Source organism: Lipotes vexillifer, unplaced genomic scaffold (genome assembly GCF_000442215.2).
Source record: "Lipotes vexillifer unplaced genomic scaffold, Lipotes_vexillifer_v1.1 scaffold137, whole genome shotgun sequence".
Classification (NCBI taxonomy): Eukaryota; Metazoa; Chordata; class Mammalia; order Artiodactyla; family Lipotidae; genus Lipotes; species Lipotes vexillifer.
The window spans coordinates 1,379,162-1,392,397 of NW_006775780.1; the positions used below are offsets into that span (position 1 = coordinate 1,379,162).

Consider the following 13,236-nt stretch of genomic DNA (forward strand, 5'->3'; position numbering starts at 1 on the left):
CCCTCCTACCATCTCATTGCAGCTTCTCCTTTGTCTTTGGATGTGAGGTATCTTTTTTGGTGAGTTCCAGTGTCTTCCTGTTGATGATTGTTCAGCAGTTAGTTGTGATTCCAGTGCTCTCACAAGAGGGAGTGAGTGCACCTCCTTCTACTCCACCATCTTGAACCAATCTCCATGCTTCTCCATCCAACACGGGAGCTGTGGGTGGAGTTTCTATCCCAGCTCACAGCATTAAAGCCTTGGTCCATCTGTGTCATGCAAAGTCAAACCTCTCTTGAAGTGATTTGTTTATAATGTCATTTGATGGAGTGGAATGTTCTGTAACTCATTTGAACTATTACAGAAGCTTTGCTAAAAGGTCACCACTGCTTTTTAGCATTTCCCAATCTGGGCACCATCTGGAAGCTTGATAAAGATAAGGTTTTCCCCTGGCTTCTTCCATACCAACTAGATCCAATTAGCAAAGTGTTACTTTTGCAGAGAAGTTTGTGTTCACGTTTGGAGAGAGAGAGACAGACAGGCAGACATACAGAGACAGACAGAGAGATAAAGAGAGACAGAGACAACTCAAGTAAATTCCAGTTAGTTGCCCAATAGTGTGCAAGCCCACTTAGCACCAAATTGGAGTGCTTATGCCAGAGGACAGTAGTATTTAATAGGCCTGAATGGGGAAGGCGGTCAGAATTGAAAAGTGGAATAGCATTTACTTTTAAATGTCGTTTTTGAATCAATATGTTCTTCAAGTGTAGTCCTGAGAGGCAACTCTAAAGGAACTTGAATTTCCCCCATGTACTCCAAATTTAATAGGAAAATGACCACTCAGTTGTTAAAGTAGTAAAAGCGATGCTAAACATTCAGTCTGCATGGCACCAACAACATTCAAGTTGTTATAACTTTACAGTTTTAGTCTAGGCCTATCATTGGCTTGCTTGCTTTCTACCCTCTTCCTGATGAAACAAAAGTCTTGAATTTTCCAAACCTCAAAATTCAGCTGTAAAACTGTAGGAGACCAGCAAGCGGAAAAAGAAAATTTCCTTTAAAGATGTTTGGTCGCCGCTGGCCAGGCCTGCACTCTCCTTTGAAACATTAACTGTGGCTTTTGACACTTGTCCTTGGAAAAAGTCCAAATGTGGCAAATGGTAGAGGCAACATTTCTTTACCCTCCTGCCTGGAACTCCCCGTGATACGGATGAGTTCTAGCTGGTGTTTCATGGGTAACAAGGAGTCCACCTACTGCCCACCACCCTTGCCCCCCTCTGCAGATGAAATTAGCAAACACATAATAAGATCTACTGAACTAAAAAATCAAAACCCTCTTACTTGGTTGGAACTCCTGAAAGGGTCTGGACCAAAGAGGCTGCACAATAGCAACTAAACTACAGGCTCTTTTCTATTAAAACTATTCTAAGAAGTGCGTGTGTGTATTTGCAGCAGGATACTTAGGGGAAGAGAAAATTAAACTCTGGAACCATAGTTTTGTCTCTGCAGAGACATTAAAAGGACAACAATCGTATCTCCCTTGGCTCAGTGAAATTGGTTTGGAAACCAAAACTGTCCTTAGAAAGGGGAAGAAATCTATTCATATTTCTTTGGAGGCAAGGAGGGAGGTCTTTCTGGCAAAGTCTTTAGGCTCCATTCAGGTCCAGGAAACTCAATCCTCAAGTTCAAAGCTCGTCTCGTCGTAGAGTTCAGGGCGTGCTGACTTCCTGTTCCGGGAATATTTCACATGCAGGAGGTCACCCATCTCATCCAGGGCTTCCAAAACCTGCAAAGAGATTCCTTCCATCAGTTCTCTTTAAACCCCCAAGTGGCCTTGCTCTCTGGGGGGCTCACAGAGAACCACACTCTTCTTTTGCCAGCTTATTCGATTTTAAAGAAAAGGAGAAAGATCCAAATCATTAAGCTGTGGTTCATAAGCCAGTCCTAGAGGAATGTTAGAGGCTAATGCATTTTATTTTCATGTTCTTTAATAGTCTAACTCCACATTACAAATCTTTAGTTTATTTTGGGGGTGGGAGGAGAGGAATAAAGTCATCTGATCCATGCTTACCCTTGAAGGATTTATTTTAAAGTTTAATGACATATATAAACTTGTGGAAGAAAAAGAAAACTTCGCAGATTACATTTGTGTTAATTCTTCATGACACAGCAAACCAACCTGGCCAGGAAGAAAACGGAACATTATGGGAGCTAATTAGGTTCCTCCTGTCTCTCCCATTCTTCTGCTGCCCCCCTCCTCCCACCCCCAACTTTTAAATACTCATCTCTATGCTCCATAGAATAATAGAATTTAAAGTCACAAGACACCAAGAACTCATCTGTTTTAATTCTCTCAATCCAGGCAGGTAAATGTATCCCCAAGTTTACAAATGAAACAACTGAGATCCAGAATATACAAAATGTAAGTTTTTCCTTCCAGTCTATCACTAATCCTACTGAATTGGGCATGCCTTTTTAATCTTTTGGGCCTGTTTTTCTCAACCAGTCAAAAGAAAAGAGAAATGATATTAGAGTCCAATGTTTTGAAAAAGGTAAAGTGAGAATCGTTACCATCAGAAAGAATGACTCATGGGGCTTATGGATTTTCTCCGTTGGGAAATCTTCCAAACTGACATTAGTTAAGATCCCTACCAAGATGTTAAGAATAGTTTATTTCTGGGTGGTAGGATTATGGGTAATTAAAATTTTCTTTCTACTTCAATTTAGTTTCTTAATTTTTATACCAAATATAAGCCCTAGGAAAAAGTATCAGGCTTTACATTTTAAGTGGCATCAATCTGGGGTAGTTTCTGTTGCTTTTCCTGCAGGTGGGGGATGGAGTAGCTCTGTGGCTTTGAAAGTGAAGGACCCACACACCTGGGGTAGAAGTACCACAATTCATGAAGGATGTGGGAGGAAAACATAGGATTTTGATTCATTTTAATCTCAACCTTTTTAAAAAAATTTATTTAATTTTTTTAAAACAATTTTAAAGGTTACTTTCCATTTACAGTTATTACAATGTATCAGCTATATTCCCTGTGTTGTGTACAATGCATCCGTGAGCCTATCTTATACCCAATAGTTTGTGCCTCTTGCTGCCCAACCCTTATGTTACCCCTCCCACTCTCCCCACTGGTAACAAGTAGTTTGCTCTCTACTTTTTTATTATATTAACTAGTTTGTTGTATTTTTTATATTCTACACATAAGCAATGTCATACAGTACTTGTCTTTCTCTGTCTGACTTATTTTACTTAGCATAATGCCCTCCAAGTCCATCCATGTTGCTGCAAATGGCAAAATTTCATTCTTTTTTATGGTTGAGTTATATTCCATTGCAAATACATACCACATTTTCTTTGTCCATTCATCTATTGATGGACACTTAAGTTGCTTCCATATCTTGGCTATTGTAAGTAACTGCTATGAACATTGGGGTGCATGTATCTTTTTGAACTAGTGTTTTTGTTTTTTTCATATATATACCCAGGAATGGAATTGCTGGATCATATGGCAGTTCTATTTTTAGTTTTTTGAGAAACCTCCATACTGTTTTCCACAGTGGCTGCACCAATATTCATTCCCACCCACAGTGTACGAGGGTTCTCTTTTCTCCACATCCTTGCCAACATTTGTAATTTGTCTTCTTTATGATGATAGCCATTCTGACAGGTGTGAGGTGGTATCTCAACATTTTTAACTTCTTTTTTTGTGTCTATTATAAAATGTACATAATATATTGGTAATGCATATATTATTTCTAAATGGATTTATGTTGAGGCTCACTAATCAACTACCTGAAACACACGAGTACTCAAACAAAGTCGGGTTTATTCAGCTTGCTGCAGCAGGGAATATGCACTCCAGAAGAAGCATCTTCGTAACGGGGAGTTGGGAAGGGCTACGTATCACATCTGGACTTGTGCACGAGATGATTCTAAGGAAGCAGGGACCAGTTCTGGCTTGGATGCTGTCAAGAAGCTGGAGCAGCTCAGTGTTGTATATACGTAGACTTATCTAGAAGGCGGGAGGATTATAGCAAGGCTAGAGCTGTCCTCGGTAACGGAGCAGCTGCCACTCATGTTAGAAGAGGGACCTTTTAAGTCATTTTGTGTTTGTAAAGTGTCCTCCTTTTTGTCTTGTTCCAAACATGGTCACTGAATAGACTTCTCTAATATTGTATATTTTCTGCGACTGTCATTTATGTTCAGTTGCTACCTTAATGCCATGACTGTTCAAGGGGTCATTTTTCAATTCTCTTATAGTAAGAAACTTGCTCAAAATTTTGTATTGATTTGACGATCTCAGAAGTTTAGAGGCATTTGTCTAGATGAGGTTTCCGTGCTCCTTCCAAACCAAGTATTCCACAGGAATTAACTCATGAAAACAATCACAAGGTCTGATATCTATTGAACTGGGTATTCGTGAGTGCCTCCATGCCGTTTGGATCAGAAGAAAGATGCAAATCGACCCAAGCTGTCCATCCCCTCCTGCTGTCTCTGGAGCGTGCTTCTGGGCACATTCTCTTCTCCCCATGCCTGCAGTGCCCCTCTCTTCACTCCCTTTTCCCTTGATGTGTAAACATGCTCAAGTCTTCCCCCACTTTTTCTAAACCTATCCTTTTTGCCTTTACACACTTCTCAAAAGACTTGCCTACCATTTCTTACCACCCACTCATTACATTTAGAGGAAACAATTTGTTAAAATTAATATTCTCTAAAATATACTCATTTTAGAGAATCTGGACAATATATAGAACAAAAACAGCAAAGTTCTCCCATCATCTCAAAATCTAGAGTTAGCTCAGTTATTAACATGTTATCTAATAAATTGTTATTGTGTACCTACTATGTTCTATACATTGGTTTAAGTCCTAGAATATAATGGTGATGCAGAAAGATATGGACCCGTGTATGTGTCTGTGTGTGTGTGTAATTCGAGCTCAAAGTATCCCTTTCTTTTTTTGCGTTACGCGGACCCCTCACTGTTGTGGCCCCTCCCGTTGTGGAGCACAGGCTCCGGAAGCGCAGGCTCAGCGGCCATGGCTCACGGGCCCAGCCGCTTCGCGGCATGTGGGATCTTCCTGGACCGGGGCACGAACCCGTGTCCCCTGCATCGGCAGGCGGACTCTCAACCACCAGGGAAGCCCTCCCTTCCATTTTTTAATTCTTTGTATTCTTATTTCTGTTCCCTGCACTCTCCTAAAACTCTCTGTTCTGAGCAACAGCAAGATCCTACTAACTAACTGCTAAGCCAATGGTTTTTTCTCATCTCTCACCCCACTTGGATGTTCTGCTGTTTTGTAGAGACATTTTTAAAAATTAATTTTTATCGGAGTATAGTTGATTTACAATGTTATGTTTGTTTCAGGTGTACAGCAAAGTGAATCAGTTATACATGTACATAGATCCACTCTTTTTTAGATTCTATTCTCATATAGGTCGTTACAGAGTATTGAATAAAGTTCCCTGTCCTATACAGTAGGTTCTTATTAGTTATATATTTTATATATAGTAGTGTGTATATGTCAATCCCAATCTCCCAATTTATCCCTCCCCTCACTTTACCCCTTGGTGACCATAACTTTGTTTTCTACATCTGTGACTCTATTTCTGTTTGGTAAATAGGTTCATCAATAGAATATTACTTAGCCATTAAAGAGAACAAAATAATGCCATCTGCAGTGACATGGATGGACCTAGAGACTGTCATACTGAGTGAAGTAAGTCAGACAAGAAAGACAAATATCATACGATATCGCTTACATGTGGAATCTAAAAAAATCGCAGGGACATTTGATCCTCTCCGTCCTTGAAGCTTTTTCCTTTTTACTGTGTTGAGCACTACACTAGCTTATGACTTTTCCAATTGATCTAGCTCCATCTAAGCCCAGTTCCTCGTCTGTGATTCCTATATCCAACCAGGGATGTAGGGGGAGTCTGTGCTTGGCCCGTTCACTTAGATTTGGACAATTATATTTTCTACCATTGACTTTAATGATCCCTTAGTTCCTCAGATTACAGCAGCTCCAGCCTTGCATACTCTCCTAAGCTCCAGAATTGGATTTTATTTTCTTTAAATTTTATCGAAGTATAAATGACTCAGTTACACACACACACACACACACACACACACACATTCTTTTTCATATTCTTTTCCATTATGGTGTGTCACAGGATATTGAATATAGTTCCCTGTGCTCTACAGTAGGACCTTGATGTTTATCCATCCTATATATAATAGTTTGCTTTTTCACAGCTGGCACGTAGATTTGTAATCCCAACATGTCTGGAAGTGAGCTCGTTTTATTCCCCCAGTCCTGTTGGTGTTATGCTGTTCCTTGCCATATACCTTATCTCATATACGTGCTTAGTTTTGCCGTTCTTTATTTGCTAGAGGGCTAGACCTCGGATTATTCTTGATTCCCTCACCCCATATGTGCCCTGCATCCAATATTTGCCAAGTCTTGGCAGCTTCATGCATGCATAACGTCTATTCCTAGATCCATTTCTTTTGTTTCCGTTGCCCTTGACCTTGTCGTCTCTTATTTTGTTCAAATAGCTCCATAATAACCCACTCCACCTTCATGCAGTTGTCTATATTTCTTTTTCGAGATGAATTTATTCTGTCTGATATTATTATGAAGTGCTTATTCATAGTATGTTCTCTCAGACTTTTTGCCCCAGGGTTTTGCATAGAGCAGACACCTGATAGTGTTTGCTAAACTGCATTGATTTTATAAGACAGTTTCATCAACCCTAAACTGACTGACCTGGCTTGGTTCTCTGATATTATTCATTCACACAGAGATCGAAATCCAAGGACAATGAAGTGTGGTTTTTTTTTTTTTTCCTTGCGTTATGCGGGCCTCTCACTGTTGTGGCCTCTCCCATTTGCGGAGCACAGGCTCCGGACGCGCAGGCTCAGTGGCCATGGCTCACGGGCCCAGCCGCTCCGCGGCATGTGGGATCTTCCTGAAACGGGGCACGAACCTGCGTCTCCTGCATCGGCAGGCGGACTCTCAAGCACTGCGCCACCAGGGAAGCCCTGAAGTGTGGTTTTGAAATCCTTTACACCTCACGTGGGATGAGCTTATATGATAGATCTGTCTTTGTTGTTGGTTTTCCAACATATGGTTTATTTGGGTCATATTTTCTTATGATGGACATGGTGGCTGTGAGCAGTGCCAGGATGCAGGCAGTTACTGCTGAAATAGCATGTGAGATCAGCGTCTGCCTTTAAGAACAAGCAAAGAGCAGGATGTCTGGCTACTCAGTGGGTCTTTGCTATGAAACCAAAACACCGACTTGACTCAAGTCTTCACTGAGCTGATTTTCTTTTCTATCTGCTGAGTTGATCACATTGTTGGGCATTGTTAGGATACCCTTATTTTTTATTTTTACTTTTTAGCAGTGAGTGTTATTAGTGTTGTTTTCTTCAACCATCCAAGAGAAACCCAGGGAAACCCAAGCAAGCTCAGTAAAAGAACGTGCTCGGAATCCGAGGACCCCATCCTGTCGCTTCTGCTGGGCTGTGGAGTACTTACTGCGTCTAACATCTCCCGCGTATGTGCTGCTGAAACACAGAACCGAGCCCGGGCTTCTGCAAGGGGAGTAGCTGGAAATCCAACGACCACCACGCCGATTTTTCTCTTTAATAGATGTCTTGCAAAAGCCCTAAGGGAAATGTTAAAAAGGAGGTTAACTGAGAGATGACAAAATTACACTGCAAAAAGAAAAAAAGGGAAAAAAAGGCATGTGGCTAATTGATTTTTTTTTTTTTTAATTTATATTTATTTTGGCTGCACTGGGTCTTAGTTACGGCATGTGGGATCTTTAGTTGAAGCATGCAGGCTCCTTAGTTGTGACATGCGGGATCTATTGGGTTGGCCAAAAAGTTCTTTAGGATTTTTCCATAAGATGTAATGGAGAAACGTGAACGAATTTTGTGGCCAACCCAATAATTCCCCAACCAGGGCTGAACCCCGGCCCCCTGCATTGGGAGTACAGAGTTTTACCCACTGGACCAACAGGGAAGTCCCTACTTTTTTTTTTTTTTTTGCGGTACGCGGGCCTCTCACTGTTGTGGCCTCTCCCGTTGCGGAGCACAGGCTCCGGGCGCGCAGGCTCAGCGGCCATGGGTCAAGGGCCAAGCCGCTCCGCGGCACGCGGGATCCTCCCGGACCGGGGCACGAACCCGTGTCCCCTGCATCGGCAGGTGGACTCTCAACCACTGCGCCACCAGAGAAGCCCCTGAGTAAAACCTTTTAAAGCTATGATTCCTTCCCCTTAACTGCTTCTAGCCTCTTTTTATTTTAGAGCTAATCTCAGTAACGATTCTAGAATACCCAGCTCTCAAAGTCTGTAAACTTCTTGCTCTGAGATCCAATGTCAGACACAAGCATGTGCACCCAAGTGAGCCTTTTCCCCTTTGTGCTCCGTCGCTCCCCGCAGGAATCCTTAATCACTAAGATGCTTTGCCCTGAAGTGGGGTAAACGTCTCAGATCTGTTCTTAGCATTAAGAGGTTGCTGGTGCCTTATTTTAGGCTGGAAGCTGACAGCACCACAGAAACCTTGAGTCATAACTCAGGAAGAATCCGCGACGCAGGGGTCTTTCATTCTCTTCCCGTTTAGCTGTCTGCCTTTTGGTTTCCTCGTGCAGAATGCAGGTTATCAAAGAAAGCAATGGAGATTGCAAGAACTACCAAACACACAGCCTCTCTGGCTCCCTGGCTTGGCCATGGCAAGACATAGCCTTTGATTTGGATTGGGAAGTTTACAAGGAGATGGAGCTTTCTAACTGAGGAAGCTTGAAAACAGCCATTCTTTCTTTTTCTTGATCACCCTATGGAAGGCTGCCCACGGAACTGCACAGGATGAGAGCTCGTAATTGTCTGAGAAACAAGTCAAGTGCTTTTATTGCTAGAGTACAAACCACCTGACCCATGATCGGGCTGGTTTTTGGGACTCCCCAAAGACCATGTTCACTGTCTGCACTCTTCTCTTTGTACCAGAGGAAGTAAGTTTTGCCAAAGAATGTAGAGCGAAATATATGACTGTTGATTCATTAGGCTAACCTGAGGCCTCCCTGGAGCAGTTCTAACTTTAAAACTTACACTACTAAACCTAGCCTCCTTCAGCTAATGTATGCGATTGCCTCTGGGTTTGTATTCCCCAAAGCAAATTAGAGCTGGCATAGGCTGAAAGAAACTAAACTATGTGAATAAGAATAAGAATAATACAACATTAGCATTGCATTCACGCAGCATCACTGCATTTTCTGCACCACCGTCCTCCGAGTGTATGATGAGGCCTCAGGACGGAAAATGTCAACCCTGTACCAAATAGTAACTACAGTATATTCTTGATTATTTAAGTGAATGTTTTATGGGTGAAACTGCATTATACTAAACTCCATAGAAGATTCCAGTGGTAGAATTGCAACAGGACTTTATCCAAAAGGATACCTGGCTGGAGATAATGTCTCCATTCTGTGGTAGGTGGAAATGTGGAGTAATCACATTTCTTTGAGAAAAATCAAAAGTTTTTAAATGAGCAAATGAAACAAGTGGTCATACACTGGCTTAGCCAATTAACTCCATTTCAAAAGGTTCTCTGCCTTCAACTTTCCACTGAAGAAATATTAGTGCAGGAAACAAGATTGGGCAGCAGTAACTCCTGCCAACATTAGATAATATTACCTTTTGTAACTAACCTGTTCTAAGTTTTCTTAACAACCCAAATAATTAGATTTTTTTCCCATTGTCATAATGGATGCCTTTTGATTCACCAATGATGACATTAAAGAGGGTTAAATTATACTCTGCATTGCTTTAAAGAGATGTGTATTTTTCCCCTATGGGCTATGTTGTGCCTTGAAGAGAGCACTGGTTTAGGAGGCAAATGCAACTGGTTTGAATTCTGGCCCCTAGTACCTACAATGTGAGGGACCCTGAGAATGTAGGTTGACTTTGGGGTGTCTAGGTGTCTTCATTTGTAAACCAGGGCTAAGCATCCCACCTTCAATGGGTGACAACTGGGTTTAAGAGCCTTCCTTAGCATATAAGTAACATCCAGCAATGTTAGCGCCTCCTTAGCCATGCAAGCACGATGACTCAATCTTATACTCTGTTGAAACGAACAATTATCATCATTGTAGCTGTAGTAGAACTCGTAGTAATAATGATGTCTACCACCGATTGAGTGCGTACTCAATTACTATATGAAGTGCTTTATATACATTATTAATACTATTGATAATAACAGCCGACACTGAGTAGCTCCTATGTAAGACATGAATGACATGCCAAATGCTGATAGACTTCATCTTGTTTAATCGTCAGATGATCTTAGGAAATAGGTCCTATTCTATCCCGTTTTCAATATGAGAAAAGTGGAGCTTCAGAAGGTTGGTTAACTTGTCCTAGATCCCCCAGCTAGGAAGAGGCAGAGTCAAATTTCTTTTTCATTCCAAACATCTCATTATACCTTAGAACATAAGTTTTCCAGGAAACTCCCTCTCAGTTTAATTTTCCTTTTTCACATTAGCTTTCCCTAGTTAGGACTCCTGGCATATAAAGGAGGGGAACTCTCTCTTTTGTTCTGTCATCATGCACTTGAATTCTTGCATTGAAATGCATTTGTTTTTATTCTTCATGGACTCTTCTCATTGGATGGATTCATGTTCCCAGCCTGTTGAGGTTCTAATTCCAACTTCCGTCATCAAAGTCAGAAGTATCCAGCACACTCCCTACCGCCACCCTCTGGTGTTAACACTCTCTAAAATGAAACAAGTTTACTTTTGCTGTCTTCATTTGAGCTAATCATAAAATATTAGATAGGCATGGGCTACGTGTTGGGTCAGAACGTACCGTTTCCCCAACCACTCTGAGTAAATGTGGGTTTTCTTTCCTGTCATCCAAGATCAGATGGTAAAGGGTTTTGGGTTATCTGCCAGTTGGAATCACCAATGTCACTCCTTCCTGCCATTAGCATAGAGCAGTATCCTATGACATTTCTGAAGCACACTGTCTTCTTGGCTACTCCAGGCATTGATTTCCCGATCCAGATCCATGAACAAAGGGCTGAGTGGTGGATGGCTGTGGTGCATGAGGCAACTCATGTGTGTGTTTTAACTGCTTATTATTTTGCTGTGGTGAAATGACCCAAAAGTGTACTCCAAAAAATCCATCTTTTAGGAACGTATAACTCAGTCCTATCCATCATGAGTTTTCAACTAATAGCTCCAGAACTTCTTTTCTATACTACGTCTCATACTCTGCCAATCTAGTTCGGCTGTTAAGAGAATCAGACGGAAAGTTCCAACAATGGGCTTGTGTTAAAGGAGTGTCAGGATGTCTAGAATCTGATAAACATTTGTTGAGAATTACTTTCTACCATGTGCTTCATCAGATACACAAACATTTTCTATTAGAAAGGAGTTTAATTAACTTCCTTTTATCAGTTTTTACTAATGCTCAACCTCAGAGTTGCAGTCGACGGAAAACAACCGCAAATAAGCTTACAGGAGTGGTGTTAACATTTTTTGTTAAGAGCAAGAGCTTTGGAGTAAACCTAGGTTTGGGTTTGCCTCTTGGTTTTACTAAAACTGCTTGACCGGTATGGCTTTGGGAAGCTATGTAACTGCTCTCAGCCTCAGTTTCCCCACACATGAGGGTGCTTTCTTTTGAGGATGGCCATGAGAGTGCAGTGGGAGAAAGCACAAAGCCTGGTCATGTTGCTTTTGAATGTTGGGAGAGATGGTGTTTTGAGGTTCTCCCTGAGAAAGATCTTGGGGGAGGAAGAAGTGCAGGATCATCATCAGTTTACAGCTGGGGCCTGAGATAAGTGACTCCGCCCAATTCACAGAGCTTGGAAATTATGGGCCGCAGTACCTGGCTCCCTTCCCACAAGATCTGTGAAAAGGTCTTGCTGATGGGCAGGCAGGTAGCTTCTGAGAAGCTGGACAAATGAATTCTGAACTCGGCGTCCCGCTCAAAGTGCAAAGCAATACCTATGCTGAAAGAGCCCCGTGGTGTCAAAAGCACCAACTCTGTCAGATCATCTTGGAGCTTAGGTGTTATTCTGGGAGTCCGCTGGATACTCACGCTACTTTAGCAGGCATGTAAAGGAGCAGGGGAACAACGGGAGATTCCTCATTGCCATAGATAATGAATCCCATTTCACTCAGTCTCTGTCTGAAGTATCTTGTGTTTTCTGCAAGTTGCTGTACTCTCTGCAACCCTGAAAGGAAACAGGCATGAAATCCATCAATTCCCACCTGGAAGAGGGAAGCAAAGGTCAGACTGTCTTGGAAAGTGTTCCTAAGTCTTTCTGCAGTCCTGCATTAAGAGTTGGAAGGGGGTCAAAGTAGGGTAGTGAAATAACTCCTAGTGAGCAGGTGTGGGCACTGATGCCTGGGATCTGCCCTGAGCCTAGAAGGCAGGATCCGGGGGAATGGTGCTGCTGGGTACTGCTGGCAACCAAAGCCAGGCTAGGCTGCAGGGCAGTAGGGGAGCAGGAAGGGTGTCTAGCAAGAAGGAAGGAGATGAACTATCATTTACTAGACACCTATTGTGTGTGGATTCTGCTAAGTACTATAGGCACATTAGTTCAGGGGAAGACAGTAAAGTCACACACACACACACACACACACACACACACACACACACTCCACCCCATACCAGGTGTTGGTTGCGGCTTTTTAGCCAAGCTGAGCTGGCCCGTTAAGTAACCCTTCATCTAGGTCTCTAATCAAAGAACACTTCATCCAATCTGAATTTGAAGGGGTAGCATATCCTTGGACAGATAGATCCATTGGAGACTGGGACTATTTTGTGAGGCACTCAGTGGAGATAGAGTAATAGAGGAAAGGGAAGAGGAAAGGGAAGAGGGGGCCCTCTGCTTTCTCCAGACAGAAAAAATGACAGGGTTGGCCCCCAACAGAAGGTCAAGCAAGGTACATGTGCCCTTTTCAAGGTTATTGGTACTTCAGCTCAAAAGCTTATCTTCTGTCTTAAGTGCGTATCCCAGTGGGAAGGTCACACACATTATGAGATGACCAAAGGGAACTGAAGAGTAGAAAGAGTTCTGGAGATATCTGTCTACTCAGTTCTGCCTCTAAGCAGGTAAGTGAGTAAACTAGCCAAAGCTAGAGAGTGTTTGCTCAATAAGGAAGATTGAATAGGATTGGATATTTAAGTCCCTGAGAAATCAGTCCAATGTTTGCATTTGATGCAGCGTTGCCATTCAGCAG

At 42.2% G+C, this 13,236-nt stretch overlaps 1 protein-coding gene across 1 annotated transcript in view; it reads right to left on the reverse strand.

The window, feature by feature from the left end:
- Nucleotides 1–1,599: 1,599 nt before the first annotated feature.
- The window catches only part of SPTLC3 (serine palmitoyltransferase long chain base subunit 3), a 128,120-nt gene continuing 116,483 nt past the window's right edge, over nucleotides 1,600–13,236 (reverse strand). Inside the window, exons 10-12 of the mRNA XM_007450199.1 lie at nucleotides 12,089–12,224; nucleotides 7,528–7,657; nucleotides 1,600–1,765 (exon numbers count right to left, since the gene is read on the reverse strand). Of these exons, the coding sequence (XP_007450261.1) occupies nucleotides 1,652–1,765; nucleotides 7,528–7,657; nucleotides 12,089–12,224 (380 nt within the window). The 3' untranslated portion in view covers nucleotides 1,600–1,651. The remainder of the gene's footprint in view (nucleotides 1,766–7,527; nucleotides 7,658–12,088; nucleotides 12,225–13,236) is intronic.